General features: G+C 35.2%; 3 protein-coding genes and 2 long non-coding RNA genes across 5 annotated transcripts; 4 read left to right on the top strand and 1 right to left on the bottom strand.

Annotated features, from left to right (window-relative positions):
• The first annotated feature begins 1622 nt into the window (after nucleotides 1-1622).
• On the top strand, nucleotides 1623-5525 carry LOC124435068 (ETS-related transcription factor Elf-4-like). The gene is made up of 3 exons (XM_046985013.1): nucleotides 1623-1781; nucleotides 3262-3503; nucleotides 4166-5525. Exons 1-3 carry the CDS (start codon nucleotides 1766-1768, stop codon nucleotides 4667-4669), a joined length of 762 nt encoding a protein of 253 aa, XP_046840969.1. The 5' UTR covers nucleotides 1623-1765; the 3' UTR covers nucleotides 4670-5525.
• Nucleotides 5526-7822: 2297 nt separating this feature from the next.
• LOC124434394 lies at nucleotides 7823-8852 on the top strand. The gene is made up of 2 exons (XR_006944763.1): nucleotides 7823-7987; nucleotides 8204-8852. It is a non-coding gene; the product is annotated as an uncharacterized LOC124434394 (long non-coding RNA).
• Nucleotides 8853-10397: 1545 nt separating this feature from the next.
• LOC124434774 (ETS-related transcription factor Elf-2-like) lies at nucleotides 10398-17328 on the top strand. The gene is made up of 3 exons (XM_046984676.1): nucleotides 10398-10495; nucleotides 15627-15877; nucleotides 16187-17328. Exons 1-3 carry the CDS (start codon nucleotides 10486-10488, stop codon nucleotides 16640-16642), a joined length of 717 nt encoding a protein of 238 aa, XP_046840632.1. The 5' UTR covers nucleotides 10398-10485; the 3' UTR covers nucleotides 16643-17328.
• Nucleotides 17329-19331: 2003 nt separating this feature from the next.
• On the top strand, nucleotides 19332-23315 carry LOC124433828 (ETS domain-containing transcription factor ERF-like). The gene is made up of 3 exons (XM_046983627.1): nucleotides 19332-19350; nucleotides 21924-22200; nucleotides 22407-23315. Exons 2-3 carry the CDS (start codon nucleotides 21961-21963, stop codon nucleotides 22674-22676), a joined length of 510 nt encoding a protein of 169 aa, XP_046839583.1. The 5' UTR covers nucleotides 19332-19350; nucleotides 21924-21960; the 3' UTR covers nucleotides 22677-23315.
• Nucleotides 23316-24331: 1016 nt separating this feature from the next.
• Nucleotides 24332-25568, bottom strand: LOC124433830. The gene is made up of 3 exons (XR_006944624.1): nucleotides 25476-25568; nucleotides 25012-25086; nucleotides 24332-24779 (listed from the first exon to the last, which is right to left on the bottom strand). It is a non-coding gene; the product is annotated as an uncharacterized LOC124433830 (long non-coding RNA).
• Nucleotides 25569-25695: the final 127 nt, after the last annotated feature.

Below are 25695 nucleotides of genomic sequence, written 5' to 3'. Positions count from 1 at the left end.
CGAAGATGCACGCGCTGGAAGAGAAGGAACGCGCTCGTTTTCCAAACTTTATAAATGAAATTGAAGGAATTCGTAGATTTGGATCTTGAAGTTGCAAATCTTTGGGATGTTGAAAACTCGCCCACATAGTGAACAAGACAAAGACACGTACGTCAGTAGCGCAGGAAGGTAGCGCTACAAGGGGCTTAATTTTTTGTTTCGATTGAGAACCGAAATTAATTAATATTATCTTGGTCCAAATTTTACCAGGCATTCTTTCGACTTTACTTCAAATTATTATATTATTGATACACGCTGTGTTTGATGATAACATATTTTACACACAAAGACATTTTGTTTTCTGTATATATCATGCAAAGGCTTTTTGTGCTGCAAATCAAAGCAAAGGGATTTTCCCTTCACGACATCATGCTAAACGAGATAAACTTTCTCGGATGCATGTATGCATAAATCTAGTTAAGCTATCTCTGTACAACTGATCAAAAGAATGAGAACGAACTTAAATTCGAATTATGATGAATGCATAGCATGCATACATAGTACCATTTGGACCTTCCAACTACTTAATGTTCTTAATCATTGAAATACACGTTTTTATAAAAGCTAACGCATACATAGTTCTAGAACTGAAATATATGGTCGACGAATTTCGAATTTTGAGCTACGAATGCTAACGCCCGACAATGGATTTGTTTTAAATCGATGGTTTAAGATATAGGAAGTCTATAGCTATGGAGTGCTAAATTTCCTTAAAATCTTTTTTCATAGAGCGTGCTACATAGCTACTTAAGATACAGAGATCAGTAACTTATTTCAGGTTTTTTATTTACTCTTGCAGCTGTACATTTATATGGTATTAACTGCCTGAAGATACAATTCTACACAAAAGTGTGTTTTGAAAGTACCGTTGAAGCTCTAAACAAGCTTGTCGCCACCCTTACGTGAATTTCAAATGATGACATTCAATGAGAACATCATGTCAACTGGAGCGATGCTTCTGCATGTGTCTTAAGAACAACTTCTTCATACGAAATCCAAAAACTCTCAAAATCTACCCCTGATTGTAGAGAGTTTGTTTTAAACAAGGAAGTCATACTAATTACACCAAATACTCTAGATCTTTACACGACTTGTCTCCATCCGCTGACTTTAGATGTGCGTGCAATTTCGCACTGAAAATATTCCATTCATTTTAGCATCTAATGACATTAAAATACGGCAATTCAAACAGAAACGGATGTCTTATCCGAACAGTGCATCGTATACATCTGCAAAGTTATTGTATAGAATGTCTTTGGATGTGTTCGAATCAAGCTGGCTATTTCTACTTGCACAGACTGAGAGCATTCGAAGATAAATGCCCAACAGTACAAATTGTACAAGTCGACCGGATTCTGAAAAAAACAAAGTCCTTTTCATCTTTTTTTAGCACAAATAGGCAGGAATACGAATGAAGATAAGAGTGGGACGTGACTGACCCGTAAAATTCGACTTCCTTTGTGGTAGAAACAATAATGCATTGAATATTATTGTAATTATCGACATATATGAGCTGCAAAGAAACAAGATAGGGCATCGGCAAGTTTAATGACGATGAATGTAGCTATGTATGCTTGGTATTTTCTTCCGAAAATTTGCTCGTGCGTTGGCGTAGATGCTGCTGCGGAATATCTATAGAGCAGCTATCACCGATACAAGAACAGAAACGATAGATAAGATCATACCAGTACAACGTGGCAAATGAAATGTTAATGTCTGAAGAAAAATGGCCCAAGCTAAAAGTAAGTGAATTTTCTGTGTACTTATAAATCTAACCAGTATCCATTATATCTTGCTTGTCAATTTGCTGGTAAAAACTGAAACAGAACGTTTTTTAAAAGGTAATAGGCACAGTACTTTCTTGTATCTATACCATACATTATATACATAATCCTACAGTTGCATCTCTTTCACCAAACAGTGGGAGAAGAGCGATAAAGTTATGATAAACAATGCATATATACCTTGTTCGACCTCGTCAATGTATTTACACCAGCATTCACGTACCGTACAAAACAACAAATTACCAACGTCAATAATGGCCAATAACTGACTACTTCATTCACAGTGTTGGCAAAACACGGCAAGTCTATTTTCAAGTCAAGCAAAATATAACAATGTTAGTTGTCGTAAATATAAACAAAAATTGCAAATTAATATGTGAGGTATAAATGTGGCTACATTTCAAAATGAGCTGTGGTAATTTATTATAACGAACATTATATCTGCTATTGCCATAATACATTTATAACATAGTATATCTTTTTTCATGTCAATCTAAGAGTATACCTTCCTTTCACACAAGAAAATTTGTTCAAACGGAAGTTCAGAAATATTCTCATTAAGTACATACAAGTACAATGAGAAGCAAGATTTATGTCAGGAATATATTTCATTTTGCTTATTTAAGAGAGTTCAACTCCTCCTTGACTGAGAAACTTACGTTCGTTTTGAAATCAAAGGACCCCATTAAGGTTGTCTTGTGTTAACTTTGCATTGCATGGAAGGCTCGACAACATTAAAAATAAAAAAATATCTTTATAGGTTTACGAGGCCCTACAGTGGCAATTGAAATGCATCATATAGCAATAGCTTTGAAGATTATATTTGTAATTGAAAAGCCAAACGCAAATTACTTAAAGCATGACAAGTTAAGTGTTGATTCCTTTCGTGTATAGTTGGAGAAAATGAAAAGAAAAATATGATTTTCCACAGAATACCATTCATCTATGGATCATTTATCATGATTAAATTTATTGTTGTTGTTATCAAGCATTCTTACATGTTGACTTCTGCATTAAATTCTTTTATGTCATCTTACAAGAACCTAATATCTACCAGTCATGATAAATTTACAAATGCAAACATAAACATTAAACAAATAAAACTACATAAAACGACCATATGAAATTTAAGACTCCCAGTTTGTAAGGACTTAACTTTTCTTTTAATCACAGAGTCAACTTGATTTTGGACATCTCTCATTAATTCATTAGGTATAGCTTAAACCAATGGAACCTAATCTAGCTTTAGTTTTGACTCAAGAGAAGGGTATCTGTCGCCTCTAATCCAACATTCTTCAAATGATTAAGAAACTTAAAATGATAGTGGTGGAACACACGAGAGATGAGGGAGGGAGGGGCGTTGAATTACTTCATAAACATCTAGAGTAGATTTTTCAATGAGAACGAGTAAATAATTGTTTTATTATTGTGCATATAGAAAGTAAACGTAACAGCAGCAGAAAATCGCCGTATTTGTGGGAGTTTTTGTACGGACTGTTAGAAGATGAGGAGTGTAAACATGTGATAGAATGGACGAATAAAGAAGAAAGATTATTCTCAATTAACGATACGGAAGAACTTGCCAAGTTGTGGGGAACTGTAAAGAATCGACCAAAAATGGACCAGTTCAAGCTATTTCGAGCCATGAGAACCTGTTATGATAGAGGATTGCTCAAAAAGGTATGTCTAACAATGAACGAGCTCCAAATTCAAGTGTGTACTTCTTCAAGTGTTTATTTAAGCGTGTGAGTTTATAAGTGTGTAAATTTTCATTGTTGCCATGGTGTGTATGACGAAGGTTGATACAAAGTTAAGTCATATTGAAGTGAATTCCCAAGAATTCTTACCTTTCGCACAACAATAATTTTAGTACGCTTTATACATGCTGGTCTAATTGCGCATTTGACACTTTCTTGAATTTATCAATTCCAAGAATGCCATCACCAAAGAGTATCAAGTCAAATTGTATGAAGCCATCAGTTTGCTTATGAATGGTGTTTATGCAAAATACATGTCTAAATTACTAAAAAAACACTCAATGATCTTTACACGCCAAAAATAACCAAAATGACGAACACTTCAAATAATTGCCATTAGAGAATTAAACACACTTCAAACATATTCTATGTTGAGGTTCTTGTCCTGACAAATCTTTAGAAGTTGACCAGCCAGTCGACAAACATGATCAGCATGTTCAAAGTTTTTTCTGATTGATTGTTATGAATGTTTTCTCGTAAGATTGACGCACATGTACGTCGATCTGTTTTTCTTGCTAACTGAAGCTTCAAACACCTCTCATCACGAAACGTGAAACTATTACAAATACTTTACTCGTTTTATAGATAAAGGGCTACCATCGCGTCTATAAGTTTCTTTCCATAGCATACAAGATGGAGGGGTGTGGACAAAAAGCTGAATTACCAAACGAGAACACCGATAAAGACATGATTTCAACGAATACAAACGATCTTTTTGACTGTCTGAAAAGTTCGGAGGTTGACGTAAAGAAACGTCAATCATCGGATGACCAATCCCGTTCATGGAAGTGCTTTCGCCCTCGAGTACAAAGCTCCTCGTCGTTTTCTAGTGAAAGTAGTTCCTCTAGTATGGACGATCAAAGAAATGATTCTTATTCAATATCCCTGATGAATGATGATGACGACATTACAGTGAATTCTTTATTGGACTCAGTTGACTACTCAAAATCCGTCATGACCAATCATAACAGACAAAACCTCATACCTCCAACAGACATCGACGACATTACAGTGAACTCTTTATTAGACTCAGCTGATTCCCGAAAATACGTCACCGAAAATTTCCAAGCGTTAACTGATTCGTCTTAAAAATGAGAACTGCCCAAGGAGATTTTGCGAGACAAAAACTTTATCACTGGTCCTAGGACACAAGAACGCATTTTATTTTAAATATGGTTAGCACCTGTGTGATCACGTATCATATATTTTTTAACCGGACTCGGTCGAATGAGCTTCCACTTTGATCTGGTGAAAAACATTTTCATTTATGGCAACACTGAAATATTATGGATTTGGATTTATTCATTTTATCGAATTGCGGAATTTATAACAGCAATACGTAAATCTCGTTGCGATACCAAGGCTACGGTTTTTATTGTCGACGCACACGTCATACATATGTACGACAGTAGGAATTATTTGTTGGTACTTGAAGTGGCATAAAAAGCTACGAAAATCATTACTGACACATGACTTTAACAAATTAAAGTACGAGATCATTTAGGGACATTCACTCGGTGGTTTAATAAAAAACTAGTTCAAGCTTAAAGAATGTGTGAACCAAGATACGTTGAGCACTTTTGTTCATGTTTACATCGTTACTTTTTGAGCTTGCGGAACACTGAATTCAATTTCGTCACCAACGTCGCCAACTTTATTTGAAAGTTAGCAAATTGACTAAAACCTTATTTTACATCAATTATTATCGTTTGACTAACTTGCATAGGCTGCAATAACAAAATCCGCCATTTTCTCGACACTCAAAATGGCCGACACGCTGTGATTAACGCGAAATGCATCTTGGTCGACACACATTCTTTAAGTTCATAATGCGAATATAAAAAGCAATTGAAAAATTGACATTCAAATACAAATTCTCTTCATTGTCCAGCATATAAGTATAACAAGAAATTTTCGTGTATAATATATATTTGCTGCATATGAATTGAATGGAGAAGTGTTTTTTAATAGTTTGACTGTAACAATGAATGTACTTTAAATAACCTTTGTCATGTACTTGCTAAAATCTGCGTTCATCATCAGCGCTGAATTCAAAGACAAATGATTTAGCTCTCAATCCTCTAGATGTCTAACTACCGTGTTAAGGTGAGACAAGGATGTCATCTTGAAAGGGTGGCAAAAAGCAAAACAAAAAATGAAAAATCAGCTGAAAGAAGGTTTAAAACTCAATCCTATCAAACATTTTGAAAATCAAACCTAGACTATCAACTTTGCAACTGTCTATTAGCTCAGGAAAGCAGATATTAGCCTTAAATATCGTCAGTTTGCCACCTTTCAAGATGGCGGCTTGCCTCACTCGTAACTATGGAATTTCAGCGGAATCAGCTATCTAGATTGGATTCTAGGTCATCGAATAGACCATAAATTTTAATTTAAGATTACAACGATGACTATCTGTGCACGTGATTCGTTCTTGTAAAGACCACAGACCGAAATCGATGATTCTTTGAATCATTGTTAACCAATGACCTTGAACCCAATCTACTAGATATCTGACTCCGTTATAGAGGGCTCTGATAGTAATGAGTGAGGCAAGCCGCCATCTTGAAATGTGGTAAAACTGACGATATTACGACTAATATCTTCTTTGCTGAGTTGATACTGATAGACAGTCACAAAGTTGATAGTCTAGGTTTAATTCTTGAAATATTTGATAGGATGAGTTTTTAAACTTTGTTTTAATTGCCTTTTCATTTTGATTTTGCCATCTTTCAAGATGACATCCTTGCTCACCTTGACACGGTAGTAGAGATCTAGAAGATTGGGATCTAAATCATTGTTCTTACCACGCTAATGTACGAGGGTGTTATAAGCATGGCGCTTATTACCACAAACATACTCCTTGCTGTTCGGCCTTTGCAAGTTGGAGTCGGTCGAATGAATGACAAAACTGAGCTACGATTAATCAAAAAGTAATTCATTGTTAATGTGATACTGTGAGAATTTTGTGATACAAAGTAGTTGTTTTCTATTACTACTTATACTAGTTGATACAAAGCATGTTTGTAATCGCCCAATAATTCCAATTATCTCTCCGAGCATAATCAGACACAACGAAGCCCTTTTAAAACTTCCTGCATTGTCTTATCATTTTCATCTGCATTTGATCCGAAGTGGAAGTCGCCCGTTTCCGACTTCTCACATTCAGCTCCTGTTTAAGTCGTTTATCAGCGGCAATCACACAATACATGTACCACTTCAAAAACAAAACAATAATCAGGGCAATTAACTACTACGCTTTTGCGTGGAAATGTTGATAAAATTACACTAGGCTTTGAAAAAATGAACGGGGGTGATAATTGACGTCACGACCAATTATCGATGTATGCGCTCACCAGCATACACACGACCACACCACGTGTTCGAACACTGTTCTATCTCTAAATGTGCGTAACTGGTCTATTGCGTAACGTATTACAGCAGTATCAAGGTTGCAACTTTTTTGACATATCAACAACGATACAAACGTAACACAAAATTTATTCAATATGAATAATCATCAACCATAAAAGTAATGTTTTAATATTATTCACCGCTGCAGTTTCTAAATACCAGGGACAAGGTGAACGTTCTCATAGTCATACCGTACTCACATCTGGGAAGCTACATCTGGGAAGCTACCGGGCGATACTAAAACACCTTGTAACTCTATATGGAATGTTTGCAATACGTTTCTACAGCAAAGCAGTCGCTGCTAGGCTATTTTTGCTTCACACGTTATAACTCAAAACAACAAATAATGAAGTAATAGTATAAAAAGGCAAGTTACCTATTACAATCAACTTCCCCAACAAATATTCAAAAGATTAAATACGGCATGAACTAAGAAATCGAGACGTTTTTGAATAAAACGACTTTCTTTGTTAAATTTTTCTTCTCGTTAATTCACGACTGACTATCGTTTATCAGTTGCCTTAGACATGAGTCAGGAATGTTAAGATACTCGCCATTTTATTTACGTAACAATTACATGACAAATTGGAAAGAATGCGCTATCATCGAGATAAAGCTTTGCCAGAAAACGTGTAAGCAGCTTAGACTATCCAAACCCAGTGACGAATCAAATAAACATCCTATAGCAGTTCAATTTGAAATTTTAAAATTATTTCACAACGTCAACTTCTAAAGAATAATCTCTGACCAATATAATTGGGATAAATTAATGTAAAACTATTCAAGAATGAGCTGTTTAACGTGCGCTACATCCGTTTCTTTGCAGGGAATCATTTCTCAACAATAACTTGTAGACCTATATATATGTTCTAGTAACTATCGTCATAATTAAGAGTGAACGAATAATTACAGAAGTACAACAACCAACAAGTGAAAACATGTTTACAGCAACGAAATTTGCAAAAACTAATGAAATGGCTATCCACTCGATTTGTAAGTCAATGTTTATTTTATGTCAACAACTGACTTGAAAATCCTGTGAATCAGCACTCAACTACTTTTAACGTACATATATGAATAGCTGTAATATTCTCCTTAACATAAAGATACTATCTCCTCAGAACGATTGAAATCGTCTATACACTTCATTCTTCGAAACGAAACTGTAAAATGAACGAAAATATCTATAATACAACGTGATCTTTTTAGCTCTTCAGGTAAAAAAAATAACAAGAAATGTTTGAACAATGCCTTCGTGGAAGAATTAATCCAATGCCAATGAAAAGATACTGTTTGGGTAAAAGTATCCCAATGCGTAAAGGAACTGTCCAATATTAGTTTTGTTTCCTTAATTTTTGTAATTTTTCCGGCTCTCCTTATTTCGTTTGAAAAATATCGAGTATCATGTTCGCTATGAACGTAATCATTCAAGTTAGACGGAAATCCTACAAATTACGTCAGCCGACGGTGTCTCGCGAATATATTGACTTGGGGTATCGGATTATGAATAATGACCACACATGCAACAAATGAGAGTCGGTGAAAGCCCGATTTGAAAAAAAAAGCTTCGCAAGCATAAAAATGGCAGAGGCAAAATCACCAGAGGACACAAAAGCACCGAAGCAACGTATGTATAACACACACTTATAGTTACACGTCTCTATAATATTAGTAACAAATCAGTACTTTTAGAAGAAGCTATGTTACTTCTAAAACCTAAACATTTATATAATCATCACATCAATTTCATGAAAAATTTTCTCAAGACTAGATTGCGAATGCTGTGAAAATTGTTTAATGTACATAAAATAGTTCTAGAAGAAATTATCAAGCATATAATTGCTTTGTCATTGTCTCATTACTATGCATATTTGTAACACTACAAGTAAAGCTAATGAAACTGTCTTTCCATTTATGCGAAATAATCATCATGCATGTAGCTACGTTTGCCGTGATTAAGTTACGATAGTTTTTAAAAAATATCACTTCATTCTCTGACAGAAAAAATGGGGATGCTGTCATTAAAGTTTTGTAAAATTATCTCAAACCAAAGTACTCATCTCCCACACAATGTGGTGCAAGACACTCCCAGACATTTAACTCTGTAAAACTAAATAAAATTGTCATGAAATCTAACGTTATATAATCTATTTTCAAGGCTGTTTCAACTACTTTAACTGCTTAACTAGACAACAAAGTATAAACTTTGTCAATATTCTAAATTGATTTGCACTTCATGTAGTGATGGTTTAATGTTAGATACTTTTAATAGTAATCCATTTCTTACTAGTAAAACAGCATGGTTTTCTGCAATGTATGTGAAAAATAAGTTAAAATGTTGTTTCATGCTTCATAGTTGAAACACAAATGTCAGTTCTACATGTATAATTCATAAACATTTTACACACATCTTTCATCAAAATTACGCATGAAATTCCTCATATTCATGCGCTAACATGAACATAGATAAATATATGATAAATGTTTACATCACCATACAGGTAAAGCTAAGCCACCCCCACACATTGATCTGCATTTTATGCGTGTCAACATGTCGATATTTTTCAAGATGCAGCAAATTATGTGTCATTCGTCTATCGCAAAGTGAAATTTATTTCCCATATACTAAGTTATCGCTTGAATCTTTATATGGATTAACTAAAAATCAATTACATTATTTCAGCAATTAAGTCAACCCCAAAAGGAATTGCTTGTCATAAAGCATAACATTCAGCATCGAACTTAAAATACTAAATCGTTGACTGAAACATGCAGATATTGAGCTTCGCATTACTTATTTTAACTTGGGAGCATAAAGTTTACTTTAACATTCTTGTGAATGCAACTCCACAACAAGTCTCTCGGTAGTCATAAGTACGTATAACCGTCTCTGTATCTTAATATAAACCGTCAAAAATAGATTTCCTTTGCTACAAGAGATGACCAATTACGTAAATCCGAGAATTAAATGACCAATCCTATTCCTGTGTATCAATGGTTTTTACGCACATTATGACAGAGACAGCTAAACGAACGATATTACATATTGACAAAATATAAAAGGTCTTACAGTATCCAATGTTTACTTCTAAATTAAGAATTATATATACTTGAGGTTAAATATTTATTATTCATTATTCAACGAAGAGCTATTCAGAAAATAGCTTAGTCATAGTCTGTCACCTAAAAACATAATTCTTAACGTTCCTATCAGGTTATCAACATGGCAAATTGTGTAGCTTACTATATCGCCCACAACAACGTGGGTAAACAGCGACATGTAAATTACACTAAATGCGTCAAAAAAACACGAAAAACCAAGAGCTCTTTGTATAAATGTCGGAAGTAAATATGACTTGCACTGCGTCACATTGGATTTAACATTTTAGTAGTTGCAAATGTAGTATGCAGCAGCAGTTCATTGCTTGCGAGTGCAATGTAACGAGCACTACTGACGTCTTTCAAAAGAAATTAACACACTTGAACGAGTCATGTCGAAAAGTAAGTGCTTTAGATATTCATATTACTGTTTACTGTTATTATTGTTGTTGTTTATGTGTACGTTGACATGAAAAAACCTATAAGCGTAAACTGTGACTCGGCTTACAAGAAATAGAATCTTAGTTCTCAACTCATTAATTCACTATTCTGGACTTGCTTTAATTCTTTCCTACATTGTTGATAGACTGCTAAACAGGAATATTTTAGCAATTCTTTTCGCTCTACGGCAACGTGGGCGAGCGACATTGTTTGATAAATCCCAAGAGGTCAATTTTAAGTGAAGAATAGGCTGTGAAGCGATTCAAAAGACAACTCGAGTCGCTTTATTTTCTTTTTTCACCGCAAACATTTATTGAAGCAGTACAGCTTAATTAAGCGTATATAGCTGCTAGCTATAATGCCTAGGTTGATGTCAAAATGGTTGACCTCCAATGCAAAACATTTTGAAATAAATTCAGAATTCAATGCGCATTCATCATCTAGCCAATAATTTGGCTGAGTTTGAAAAAGTGAGCGGTTGATGCTGATCCCTTTCAAGGAAGTCCAAATTTCTGTGACATTTTATTACCAGCAAAATAGTTGTGGAGCAAGTGCACGGTGAAACGCCATTCCCACATATGGAATTCTAAGCAGTTAAATCAACCTTTACGCATATTATTTGTTTTCTTCAAAACAATTAACATTTCATGACACATTGTTACGTTCTCGTACGAAAGATTTGCGTGTAAATAATTATACGTCGTATTTGACGAGAACGAAGTCAATAAGAAGGCAAGAAAAATAGGATGATTTTTTTATGGTATACGAGTCTCACTAACTCAAGTCACGACGGGTAACAGTGCATAACCGTAAACAAAATGGGGTGTACATGCATGTAATATCCTTGAATCCATCCAAAAATTCTTTCTTTCTCTCTTCATCTCATGCAATTGTACATGCTTTTGAGAAAACGCCTGACATGCAAACGAAACGAAGTTAGCTGTTCCTTTTAGATTGTTCTCCGGGTTTTTGATGATTAGCCTAGCATCAAGAATTCCTGATTTTCACATAGTACTCCAAGAAGAGTTTGGCTATTTTTCTGGTTTTTATCCACCTCTATTTAGTCTGCCAAACTCCTAAATTCGTCATAATTTTTTTCAAATTTAATGAAATTCTTCATTCAACTTATCCAACCAGGTGTGACTCCTCGCGATTTCAAATTTCAATGGATGAGTGATACGGGTCCTATATTTCAATGAGATTTTAAAGTATCGTTGGTGTGAGTTCTTTCGTGTAGCTCAAATGATACATCATTTTTTCATTTTTCCAGTCTTTTTTCCGGTGTTTTCCATCAAAGATCAGATACACTTATGGGCGTCTGTGCTCAGCTATGTGAGCAGTGCATTAGTTTCATGTAAGCTCTCTTGCATTTCATATGAATAGAAGTTGAAACATGTGGACATCTTTCAACACAAATTGTTTTGTTGTTACACACACTTATACTTGCTTGTGGAAGAATAAAAATTCTTCTAATCTTCAAACTTTACCTGTCTTATTTCGAACATTTGAATATAATTTAGCGTCGCTGGACGAAACAATTGGATTTGAGAATAAACGCTGCCTCCAGAATTGCTTCCCTTAAGTCACAAAAAACGTTACTGCTAATTTTCTTACACAAGCCACCATCTAGAAATTTAATGTCACCGCATTAATAGTCGCATTTGCATGTAGTTTCACCTCCTTTATAACAGAATTTCGTCGTTAAACAACAACTCCATCATTTATCGACGTCAAAACTGCAATATCACTTGCGATGCATACTCCTTCATGAGCCATGGGAGAATTTGATCTTGGCAATAACTGTACAATGATAGCGTTTTTAGAAATAACAATGCATTGCTAAAGGGTATGTCTTAGATGTTGCTTTATGTCTGTATTGTTATTGAGGTCTTCATACATAAAGACTATTGAAAACAAACAACTAAGAAACTAAACCTTTTTCCTTTCCATCACTGATTTCTCGTTCATTTTAAAGTCAGACACGTCATCTTTGTTTTTGTTTGATTTCTTGGTGCTTCCTTAAAACGTCTAGGGTTTTTTTATTGAATGTCCAAGTGCGTTGTTTTATCACCTTTGGCCAACCTTGATTTTTTGTTTCAAATTTTATGTTATTCGTAAAACCCGGATTCAATTCCAAAGGTTTCAGTCTTGTTGGAAAAGCTTTCTTTCCTTCGAGTTTGGCATCTTCAATATCGTATAAAATTACATCAACCATTTTTTGGGAAGACATTGTTCGTTTTGACGTTATCTGGGTTGGGATGAAATCAACTTTGGTTGAACAACTTTGTCTGTTCTCATTTCTTATATCAAAATTCTCAAAAGAAACGCCTTAATTCAACTTTTAAATAGACATGGACCTGAAAACGAACAACAAACTTCGTCACTTTCCACTTATTGCTTGGCAAATGAACGTGTTTTCCATGTATAATGCTAGCATACAATTTACAAGTAGCATTGCTCAATGCATGTACCACACAGTTTACAACATGTTTCACTACACAGAGCATACAGTTTACAACATGTTTCACTGAACAGAGCATACAGTTTACAACATGTTTCACTACACAGAGCATACAGTTTACAACAAGTTTTACTGAACAGAGCATACAGTTTACAACATGTTTCACTGCAAAGAGCATATAGTTTACAACATGTTTTACTACACAGAACATACAGTTTACAACAAGTTTCACTGAACAGAGCATACAGTTTACAACATGTTTTACTGCAAAAAGCATATAGTTTACAACATGTTTTACTACACAGAGCATACAGTTTACAACATGTTTCACTGCACAAAGCATACAGTTTACAACATGTTTCAATGCACAAAGCATACAGTTTACAACATGTTTCACTGCACAATGCAAACAGTTTACAACATATTTCATTGCATCTAGCATACAGTTAACAGTATGTTTTACACCAGTTTATAGTTTGTTTCACTGTTTGAAGCTTATAGTTTAATATGCATGTTTCACTGCATCAGTCTACATGCAGCATACAAGTTCAAAACATGTTTCACTACAAGCAGAATTCAATTTACAGCATGTTACATTGCATGCTGCATACAGTTTACAACATGTTTCACAGCTTAAAGTTTTCAGGTCATTACATGTTTCACTTCAAGCAGCATGCAGTTTGCTTATCTCTCATTAACTTCAGTGTTCAATATTAAAAATTGCTTTAAACTTTGATTTAAGATTTAAGATTGTTCCAAACAATTCGAATACTCCAAATATGCCTAATGTACCTTGTTAATGACTGCTAGACTAAAAATTGACCTGTTGGAAAAAAAACAACAATGAGCCTCGGAGCTTTGCAGCGACACCAAAATTAAACACAAAATATTCAAAATAACTTGTGAAAATTAATAATGAATCGAAAATAAAATTATATTACACAAATCACAGCCAACTATGCAAGCTATGCCCAGTTAGTTGAGAGGCATTGCATTATTAAATATTTTGTAATCGTCTTGGCGAAATGACCAGTATTAATTTTTTGAAAGCACATTTAATAAAATTCACCCTTGCTTGCTAAAAAATTTAATTTTCAATAGATTGCTCAAAAATGCTTTTTCTGTTCCAGCGAAGGTACGATAGCCCTGGCAGAGTGCAAAGTTCACAGTATACCTATGGGAGTTTCTATACACTTAACAGCATGTTCCGCTTCTTACAGCTTATATTACAATATGTTTTATAGCATGTAGCATAGTTTACAGTTGGGTTTCACTGCTTGAAGCTCACAGTCTACAATATGCGTCATTGCATGTAGCATACAGTTTACAGCATGCTTCACTTGCTTAAAGCTTACCTCACAGTATGTTTTGTAGCTTACATTTGGATTTCACTGATTGAAGCTTATAGTCTAGAACATGTTTCACTGCATGTAGCATAAAGTTTACAGTATGTTTTACAGCATACAGTTTATAGCTTGTTTCACTGCTAGAAACTTACTGTGTACAACACGTTTCATTGCATCAGTTTGCATGCACGAACAAGTTCATATGTTTCACTGCATGCAGTATATAGTTTACAGCATCTTTCACTACTAAGAGCTTTCAGATTACAGCATGTTTCATTGCATGTAGCATACAGTTTACAGGATTTTTTCAGCATACAGTTTATAGTTTGTTTCACTGCTAGAAACTTGCATTGTACAACACGTTTCCACGCATCAGTTTGCATGCACATACAAGTTTACAGCATGATTCACTTCAAGCAGAATTCAGTTTACAGCATGTTACACTGCATGCAGCATACAGTTTAAAACATGTTTCACAGCTTAAAGCTTACAGGTCATTACATGTTTCACTGCATCAGTCTACATGCATCATACAAGTTCACAACATGTTTCACTACAAGCAGAATTCAATTTACAGCATGCTACACTGCTTGCTGCATACAGTTTACAACATATTTCACAGCTTAAAGCTTACAGGTCATTACATGTTTCACAGCTTAAAGCTTACAGGTCATTACATGTTTCACTGCATCAGTCTACATGCAGCATACAAGTTCACAACATGTTTCACTAAAAGCAGAATTCAATTTACAGCATGTTACAGTGCATGCTGCATACAGTTTACAACATATTTCACAGTTTAAAGTTTTCAGGTCATTACATGTTTCACTGCAAGCAGCATGCTTATCTCTCATTAACTTCAGTGTTCAATATTACAAATTGCTTTAAACTTTGATTTAAGATTTTTTATTTATTAAGTGTTCCAAACTATTCAAATTCTCCTAATATGCCTAATCGTAGTTATTAACTGCTTGACTAAAAATTGACTTGTTTAAAAAAACAACAACAAACGAGATTCGGAGCTTAGCAGTGATGCTAAAATTAAACACAAAACACTCAAAATAACTTGTGAAAATTAATAATGAATCGAAGGTAAATTAGATTACATAAATTACAGCCAACTATGCCCAGCTAGTTATGATGCATAATATATTAAATGTTTAGCAATCGTCTTGGCGAAATGCCCAGTGTTAATTTTATGAAAGCACATTTAATACAATTCTACCCCGCTTGCTAAACAAGTTGATTTTCAATTGATTGCTCAAAATTCCTTTTTCTGTTCCAGCAAAGGTTCGAAAGCCTTGGCAGAGTGGAAAATACACAGTATATCTATGGGAGTTTCTATACAGTTTACTACAAGATCATGAATGCCAATCGCTTATTTCATGGACAAACCAGGAGATTAAGGAGTTTCGAATGAAAAATGTCAAAGAGATTGCGAAACTGTGGGGAACTGCGAAAAATAGGCCAACTATGGACGATAAAAAACTTCTACGAGCTTTAAGATACTATTACAAGACGAATATATTGAGAAAGGTAGATATAGTTTCCATAAAAATGCTTCAGTCTGCTCTTTTCTGTTAAGGCTGTAAGCTTTAGTTGCAATAATATCAAAATTCCTCAAGTCATTTACCAAAGAATAAGATGTAAAATTGTTTAAAATGTACTAGTTGTAAAATATTTTCACCGCTAAAGACGACTTTGTCTTCTTTGAACAAAAATTAGCACTTAGGAAACAACTTACAAAAGAAGTGCCTGCCTCAGGGAGGAGAACAGTCAAACGACTTTTAATCGTTTTAACCTGACCATGGTTAAAAGTGTATTTCATTTGCCTTGTTTTAACAGATCAAAGGACAGAAAGGAGTGTACCAATTTCTTTCACTACCGTATGAAGTGGAAAAAAAGAGCGACGACCTCAATGTAGAAAACGAACTTGAATCCGAAACATGTGAGCAACCAGTTGAGAGCAACACCTGGGAAAATATGGGGAGTGGAGGAACAGACGATTTATCATCAATTGAAGAAGATTCTCGTGGAGAAGTTTCAAAGACGGGTGATCCCTCGATCGCATGTCGTGATATAATAGCTGTAAAAGATGAACAGACCGTTTTCACCAATGTATATGTTGCAGGGGAAAACAGCAGCTCGTCATCGGAGAGTACAGAATCAGGAAATGAAAACAGTGCGAAATATATGGAAGATATTAAAGCGGACATTATCGATGTTGACTTTCCGGACTCAGCACAAGAAAACATGGACTGCGTTTTTGAAAATGAAAGTTTAATGCACGGAGACTTTTAAATATTAAATCTCCAGGTTTAATCGTTGTCAATCTAAAGATGCAGATGAAGTCTACATGAATGATTCAATGATCAAGAAAACAATTAGGAAGCATTTAGAGAGAGAAAACAAAGAGTCTCTTTATAATATAAAAGGATTGATGAAGGGCTCAAGATTTCACTATTGGACTTTCGAAGCTAATATTGGATTCAACTGCAATGGAGAAATAACATGCACGATAACCTTCAAGAAAACTCTCGTGACTTGCAATATGGCAGTGAATTAATACCTGATCACAGATTCATAGAGGCTCAAATGTCAATTCACATCGGAACTACTTATTTTTAGTGTATGATAGACGTTTGGACATCTTCAATTTTAACCAAATTTAAGGAACGTTTGTTCGAGCAACGTTACATTTCTATGACCACATTGATTGAGCACGTTTGAAAACACATATTCTGGTCAAAACGTCAATTTAAGTAAAGTTGCAAAACAACGACGTTCTTCACCTGCAACCGAGTCCAGAGAGTTGATGGGAAAAACCAAAATTCGTTAAATATAAAGCAGCTCGGGTCGTTTCTTCCTAAACGGGAGTCAGCACAGTCACAATAACAACCGAAAGAGTATTGCTGCTTTCAAAAACAACGACTAGTCATTGGACCTACGTGGGCTCAATGATTGCAGCTGCAGAAATCAAATACAACACAGCAACCCAATTTCAGCGAGGAGTCTATAAATCTACTTCCCCATCAATAGTGAAATAAAAAGCGGTCATGCACGTGGGCGTTGCTCTAGTCACAATAGACGTACGAGGCCATTACGCAATATTTGTTTGCAGCCGATGTTTTGCCAACTGAATTGGTTCACATCGCACACACCCGAAAACATTTGTATTGCACGAGTGCAATTGATATAAAACTACTTCTTATAGAGATCACTATTCACCACACAAGTGCAAGCACTGTAGAGCGTACGCTAGACTGCACTTTTACTATTAAATGGTGATTAAATTGAAATATTATTCTATCATGTACATACAGACTACAGAGTGTCACCGGAAAAAAACGAAACCCACATGAATTATTATGTATACGCTAAAGCTATCATGCACATTAATTTTACTAGCATTCAAAACTGTTTAATGACCTTGACAGTTCTGTGCCTCAGGGATTTGTTAGGGTTTGTGCAGTATTAGTAAAAGCAAAACACGTTAAAACTTAAAACTACAGACATAGACTGATTTTCATCGCAAATTTATTACGCAAATGCTTTGTCAAGGCAAAGCGACATCAACTGAGTTATAATAGCCACACAAACTTGATCATATTTTCCATAAGTTGCAACGAACGTCGAACATTACATGGACAAGCGTATGAATACATCTAACCGGGCGGAAAAAAGAGCTATTAACTATTGTCTTACGCAGATTTCAATTTAATGCATACATAAGTATTTGTGCGGGTTACGGTTTTTTTTGGGACACCAGATGCAAATATAATATTAAATTAAAGGTAATATTGTTTACGTAAAATTGACTTGTTTCATCTATTGCATTAATTCATTAAATTTTAAGTCGCTAATTTTAGTACTTTATCATTGAAAAAATTTTGTTTTGCCACCTAATGTTATTGCGAAATAGCAGTTGGCGGAGGCCACTTACTTTTTACAATACGAATAAATTATACGGATATCTTCAGTTTGTGCAGCGTCACCAAAACCGGAAATAGCAACTTTCCATATTTGGAAATCGATTTACGAGCGAATCCATGGGTGTCCATGGTTTCACAAATATTGCGAAATGCAACAACACGATCATCGATGCATGTGGAACACTCCTGAACAACGACATAAATCAGAACCAAAATAGAAACGAAGACTTCACATCAGCGTGATATAACACACGCAGTATCATTGTGAATAAGAATTATTTACAAATTTGCGAGTGCTCTTCCAATTCACGTTTCCATGTGACACACTCACATGGAGACCGGGGTGAAAATTAATACACCGCGAAATTCAAACTAAACAGGAAACCTAGATGGTCTACCGTTTAGTGAAAACATAAATAGAATTATCAGTAAAGTTTGGAAAAATGAATATAAATGCCAACGAAACATGAGCAACAGTATAATTCGTAGCCATATATGTCAAACAATCCGAATGCGAAAATACTCCAAACAACATGTTGTCAATATGTTTGACTAGTGCAATATTCTATATACTTTAGCTATACCTGCACAATTGTGCCAAGTGTCAAGTAATTCAATTCAATTAGGACGTAGAATACATCCTTATTAGTCAACTATAATGGGAAATAAACCGAAAATCTGTTTCGAATACACCTACGCTGCAGAGCGACTCAATTTTACAATGTGTGCATATGAAATATTACGGAGTCGGAAGAGGATGCAATTGAAGGAATTCGTTGTTTTTAAGTTGAAATCAGAACAGGATACGATTACTTTCAAAAGTCAGGTGATCTACTCCAAGAACCATGTTGTAGACATAAAGTGACAATCTTAGTTTGTGTCAAGCATTTACACCAAGGAAAGACCATAGTGAGAAATTACGAAAAGATTACTGGACGTGAAGAACGAGACGAAGTTTCTAAAATTTCTACAATATAAGAAAATTAGAAAGTCTCTTGCCCTGCAAACTGGTAAGTTTTTGATGCTTTAACGTTGTTTCCATTAACTCGACAACCAAAGCACAAGAAATTGGTCTAGGTAGGTTTATTATGATTGATAAAATAGAAATTACAAGTCTTATCATTTTGTTAAGACGCAAAAACTGATTTGGAATGACTTAAAAATAATAGCGACGATTTGTAATGAAAAAAGAGCACACGCCTTTAGATGTTCGAGGAAAGTGCACGATATATTAAACTGTAACTCAGGAAAACCCTTCCAATTAGCCCATACAAATTTATCAATACTAACGGTCGATCTAGACGAACAACACAGGCTGATGAATTGATTTCACGATGTTTCGAAAGCTAACAGCACATTTTACTTTTCACTTTTCTAATTCAATCATAAACTTCAGCGTACCGTAGGATGTACATAGATAAAAAAGATCTTAAAACAAATTTTAATTGTGCTATTTTCTTCTTCGGAAATTCACAACGACTAAATTCACAGTTAAATTCACAACCAATGAGTTTGAAGTCAAAATTAAGATACACAAAAGAGTGTAAGATAATATTGAAATTCATAAAAAGCTAATGCGTTTATTATTTTGACCAACCCAAGCCCTTTCAGGATATTTCGCAACAAATTTCGTCCCCATTTTCTTGGAATTACTGGCGCGTGTACTTTAAATCAGTCACATTATATAATTTATAAAAGATTTTATTGAATGTTATCTAGTATCACGGAATGGAGAGCAAAATTAGCGAATTACAATAATCGCACGTGATGTACTTAGTATAATGTACGACAAAACAATACATTTTTAAACAAGAAATATATTTATAGCACGCCAGCTGCCACAAAAATCGAAGATGCTTCACACGTATCATAATTTACATTAATATACATCGAATATACTTCAGATAACATTTTTCCTTTGTACAAATCATACAATAATTACTGTTTCTTTATTAAAATAAGCGATGGGATCGCGAATAATCACTCTTTGATACTTATTCTTTTCATCGGAAGATGCCATATTAGTCGTCGATTGACGTCAACCAACGACTCAAGCTCGTGTTATAACAAGTACCCGAGTACAAGCCGAACAATTAATCCATTTAAATCATCAAGTTTACGAACGTCATACGGCGTTTAACGAGTTGCACAATCGGCTTGTACACGTCAACATGCAAAGCATTGCTGTCTTCTATCGCGATTAAAGATAAAACCGACATTAATACCGCACAGAAATAAGCAGAAAACTCACATAAATTACATAAAAATGAAACTTATTCCTTACTTAGCCAGTTAACAAAGAAGAACTGATAATATTTCGTTTTGAGTTTCTGTATTGTGCAATGTTTAAATACAATGACGTCTGTGAGCCGCCGTCGACGTAATACATACTGCGGGGGTCAATTACGACCAAGCCCTTTTTTCTCGAACATTTATATAACAGACTAATTCAAATGGCAGGCAATATGGGAAAACTTATTAGGCGAACATTCGCTGCTGCTTCAGAATCGTTTTACACGTACGAGCTGTTTCTCCACTCAACTCCCTCAAAACGGAAGTAAGTAGCTCTGGTGTTCTAAATTATAAAGAATATTTCAAAAATGCTATTACGTGTTTACATTAGTAGCGATCGGTTGAATGGAAGAATCCAGTAATGTCTAGAGATATCATATCTTACTTATTATACTTGTAATTTCTCTCGTTATTTTCTTCTCTGTTGAATATATTTACGTAGATATAAACCTATTTATCGCGAATGTATTCTATGCTTTATAATATATTAGATGCTTGCAACAAAGGATTATTGAATCATTCAATTGCGTTGTATGATAAAGTACGCATGTAAATTTCGTCTCAATGTCCACAGGCACTTCGCTTAACTTGAAATAAGCCATTAAATTCTATCGCATGTACGCACATATTCTCACGCTCGTATGTCGATCGCTACATTGTTGACAATATTCGCCTGTATGAATTACAAGAGTGCAATTCTTCCCGGGGATTCGATCATCGAATCCAGGAGCAAAACGCTTCAAATTTCAATATAGCTGCGGTTTTCAACAATTGACAGGAATCGCTTAATCGCTTTAAGTGAAGCAAATTGCTGTTATGTTTCGACAACTAAGGAACATTCTAAGACAAAACAGTTGTGCGCGAAATTGAGCTGTTGGTAACTGCAATCGACATGGAAAATTTAACAGCGTAAGTTCAATGTTGGCAGTGCACTAGCAAATAATTACACCTACTCGTCACGAAGCCACCATAAAACCTTACCTTGTAAGCAAGAACTGCCATATAAATATACGGAAGATACTGAGTACTACGTTTTACAAAAAGGTCCGAATCACTGGCTATTAAAAATGTACTGGTCTTGGTAATGTTGATATGTACAACAGACGTTATGTTGTCAATGTCTTATATACTTACTGGTACTTTTGCCGTTCTCATGCTGCTGTTACACAGAATTTATTATTGGAAATGTTGTGAATTACTATCTTAGAGGTTCATCAAACAATTAAATTACAAATCTTTCCTGAATAATGCAAACCAAAAACACATGTTGCACAGCGCTATGTTTACGAATTTTAAAAGATAACCAGCCAACTAGTTACCATTACACGCAAGTCGTTTACAAAGATTTCTCTTTTTAGAAACCCGAAGAAGCGTAATTCAAAACAAACTTCTACAATGCCAACAGTTCGACCAAGGACAACTATCTACTTGTGGGAATTTCTCTTACAACTACTAGACGGTGAAGAGCATTGCTCCTCGATTTCATGGTTAAACAGAGAACGTGGTGAATTTGTTCTTAAGGACCAAGGCGAGATCGCGAAGTTGTGGGGAATAGTGAAAGGCCGGCCTCGTATGGACAAAATAAAATTGGGACGTGCTATGCGATATTATTACAAAAAGAAACTCCTGGCAAAGGTTAGTTCAACGATGCGATCTTTTCATCACTTCACCATCGCAGCACGATCCTAATTCAGCATGCAAAAACATTGCACTTAAAATAATGTACAGCCCCCTGTTGATTACGAGGAGAAAATTTGAACTCTGACACCCACTCCCAGTTTCATTCATGCAGACAAGTGGCTTGTGTAAACGATCGATTTAACATATTCTTCTGCTTGTAGGTACCGAGGCGTAAAGCTGTATATCGTTTTGTGAAATACGATTGCCTCAAACAAAAACAATCCGAAGTTGTACGTCAGGAGGATTTTACAGAAATTGATTTCACCGAAAATCCGCTAATTGATATGATCGATAAAGGCAAAAACGGCGATCTGTTACTTCCGGAAAAAGTAGATCCCGACAATGACGACATGCCTTTGGGGAAAATGCTTGCAGGAGGCAAAGAGAACACGTTCACAAGAAAGGAAGGGTGTGATGGATCGGGTATGTAGGAAACACGTTTGGAAGCATGGACAATATTTCGGATGCTTCATGCAGTTTCTATGATCAAAATCAGAACAATTTCAACATGCCTATCCCGACTTCGGATCATTATGTTCCATGTTCTGAGCTGCCATGTATATCACAGCAGAACTATCTTAACTGTTATAAGAACGAGATGCCAGGGCCTATAACAAGCTACAGCATGGCGCAAACTTACAACCAAACATTGCATTCTAATGGAACGTATGCGAATACAACACCATACAGTGTGGACAACGGTGGACCATTGGCCTCGCTGTTACTAAACAGTATTTTGATGAGCGACCAACAAATTACCGAGGACCAAACTAGTTATCAAACGGTACCCTCGGCGTCTTTGTTAACATCTACGGGAAACACTGCACCTATTTTATCCACAGGCTATTCACAGTTTAAACAAGAACCATCACTTCAAACTAATTTTAACCCTTCTGGACATTTTCTCGACGAAAACGAAGAAACCTTAAAGTCGTTGAGGGAGTTTGAAAGATTGCTATCGCTGAAGGGAAGTTTTTAGTTCAAAGATTATATCATATAGATTTTTATGCCATAAAAATGTAAATATTTTTAATAAAGAAATAAAACTATGAAACTATTGATTCGGTAAACGTATGGCTTAAACTTGCTTTGAGAATCGCACGATATGATTGACTAGTGATTGAATTGACATGTTTTCCTGTTTAGCCCAGGAAGGAATTGCGGTATTCGTACTGCTCTGTTCACGTATGCATAGAAGCTAATAATTTCCTCTTATCTTGGGATTCCAAAAAACTCAAAGCTTCGTACAATTTTTGAATGGTCATTTAATACAACAAGGAAATCATATTTAACGCACCACACGAGCTCTTCTAAAAATTTCAAATTGACATAAACAAGACAATTCCGAATTGTTAAGCAATGTGCTGTCAAGCAATGTAAACATGACTATATAACAGTCGTATAGCCTGGTATATTTATAAACAAGTTCCGAATATTTGAGACTTCAGCCATTAGGCGAATTCAGCTCTCGAGTTCGACTCTTTTCGACTTTGCCCACGTTGACAACGTGAAAAAGCATATTTGCTTTAGACAAATATGAATTTAAGCTTGCATAACTATGTACTGATAGATAAAAAGTACACTTACTTTCAAATTGATAATCCATGTGGTGTATGGTACTAACGTTGATTGTTTACGAATTTAGTCCTCAAGCGTGTCGATTGTTCATCATTGAAGTTTTTAACCGCTCATGTAGTGCGTTCAATCTCTGTCCCTCATATGAACGTGTTTACTTCACTTGACACAAGTTTTTTGTTAACTTCATGTTTAAATATACTGCAATAGCTGTTCAAATTTACCAAACTGACTTTCTTCTTCGAAGTTGAGGGAGATTGAGAAGTAAAGTATTACAGCACGTGGATACCATTTCTTAAAATACACGACTTTTGATTGGTCAGAGATGACAGTGGCACGTGAGAAATCAAGTACGATTGGGTACGATTGTTGCGACATGTACGAAAGAACTCATTGGTTTAAGTTTAGAAACATATTTTAATTTATGACAAAAAATGGATCCGGCTGCAAATGCAATGCTCAGACTATAAGAAAATCGTCGTCATTATTTCGCAATAAAATGAAATAAAAATTACCCACCAGAACAAAACAACGCCTTTTATTATGTATCACATGAACATTGAATAGCACAGCATTGTACAATATATCCAATTTATTCCAATAAAATTTGTACATTCTCTTTCCCCGAAGCTTGCTTCGTTGTCGCATAGATTTCCCGACTGACTTTTGACATGGAAATCCGCATTCTCTCTCAAAGAAATTTAAGCAATTGCTTGCAAAAAAATTTTGGAAAGAGCTTAGAATGGCAACTTTGTGCGGCCGTCCCTTCCTAAGACCGGATCTTTTCTTTCCCTTCACCGGTTGGGTGCCCACAACTTTCTTGCACCAAATGAAGTTCAACCCTTTCGTAGAATGTGTTGAAGATCTTGTGGTAAGGTATCCAACACTTGTTCCATCTGAAGACATAGCTTTTTCAAAACATCGTCTGTGACTTGGGTTTCGAAATGCCTAGCACTTTTCTGCAAGGTAAAATGGTTGACATTGGAGGCATTTTCGATGGTCTTGCTGAATGTTTCGTGCACAGGGGACGAAACACAGGCGAGAGCATAAACACAACAAATGCAAATCATCATATACGTATGTTTAAATCGGGAAACTTACATGATGCCGTTCATGTATAGATATATGTTTAAACTTATCAGCTATACGAACTTTCATCATTCAATTGTGACAGTTATTAGGTATACGAACCATTTTTTCTCGTGTTTTGAGGATAAAATCCACAATTTCGACCTCATTTTTCGCGGTCATCCATGACGACATATCCTGAAAACGCGTAAATAAGTATTTCACGAATGCATATGAATGATAGCATTGAGGGTTTTCACTAGTCGTCATAGCCGCCATGTTGGCGTATTACTGAACACAATGTTAAAGAATTTCTTTATTTTGAAACATCAATAAAGCCGGTTCCTAATTTTTTACATGTTGATCACTTTGGGAAAGATGAGAAGACTGTACAAGTCTATAGACGGTAAGTGATAGTACGTATTGATCATCTAGGTTACCATTAAATTGAAGGAATTTTATACATGGCAATTATAACTATAACACTTAAGATTCAGTTAAGTTACTTTGTGTAAGTCTATGTGTCGTAAGTGTATCTCTGTGAATGAAAAATGATTGGAATCAAAGTGAAACATATATGTACATACAGCAACGGCCAACGCTTCCAAATGGAGTAAGAGTAACTTCTGCTGAATTTGGTGTTGTCTGTTTCGAAACCATCCTTCGAAGTTGGCTGACCTGAAAAAGTCTTGAAAAAATCAAAGTCATTAAAATTAAAGAATGTAAAAAATACGATTGGAACAAAGCAATGAACGAACAAGGGTAATGATAACGAAATGCAAGTAACACAAAGATATTAACGCAATC

This window comes from Xenia sp. Carnegie-2017, unplaced genomic scaffold (assembly GCF_021976095.1).
Source record: "Xenia sp. Carnegie-2017 unplaced genomic scaffold, XeniaSp_v1 HiC_scaffold_14, whole genome shotgun sequence".
Lineage (NCBI taxonomy): Eukaryota > Metazoa > Cnidaria > Anthozoa > Malacalcyonacea > Xeniidae > Xenia > Xenia sp. Carnegie-2017.
This window is presented reverse-complemented; position numbering and strand designations above follow the sequence as displayed.

Bases quoted from the DNA above. Each gene is read 5' to 3' on its own strand.
- LOC124435068 (XM_046985013.1), top strand. The intron at 3,504-4,165 runs GTATGTCTAACA...CTCGTTTTATAG, and splicing joins ATAGAGGATTGCTCAAAAAG to ATAAAGGGCTACCATCGCGT.
- LOC124433828 (XM_046983627.1), top strand. From the start codon at position 21,961: ATGCCAACAGTTCGACCAAGGACAACTATCTACTTGTGGGAATTTCTC. The intron at 22,201-22,406 runs GTTAGTTCAACG...TTCTGCTTGTAG, and splicing joins AAAAGAAACTCCTGGCAAAG to GTACCGAGGCGTAAAGCTGT.
- LOC124434774 (XM_046984676.1), top strand. The intron at 15,878-16,186 runs GTAGATATAGTT...TTGTTTTAACAG, and splicing joins AGACGAATATATTGAGAAAG to ATCAAAGGACAGAAAGGAGT.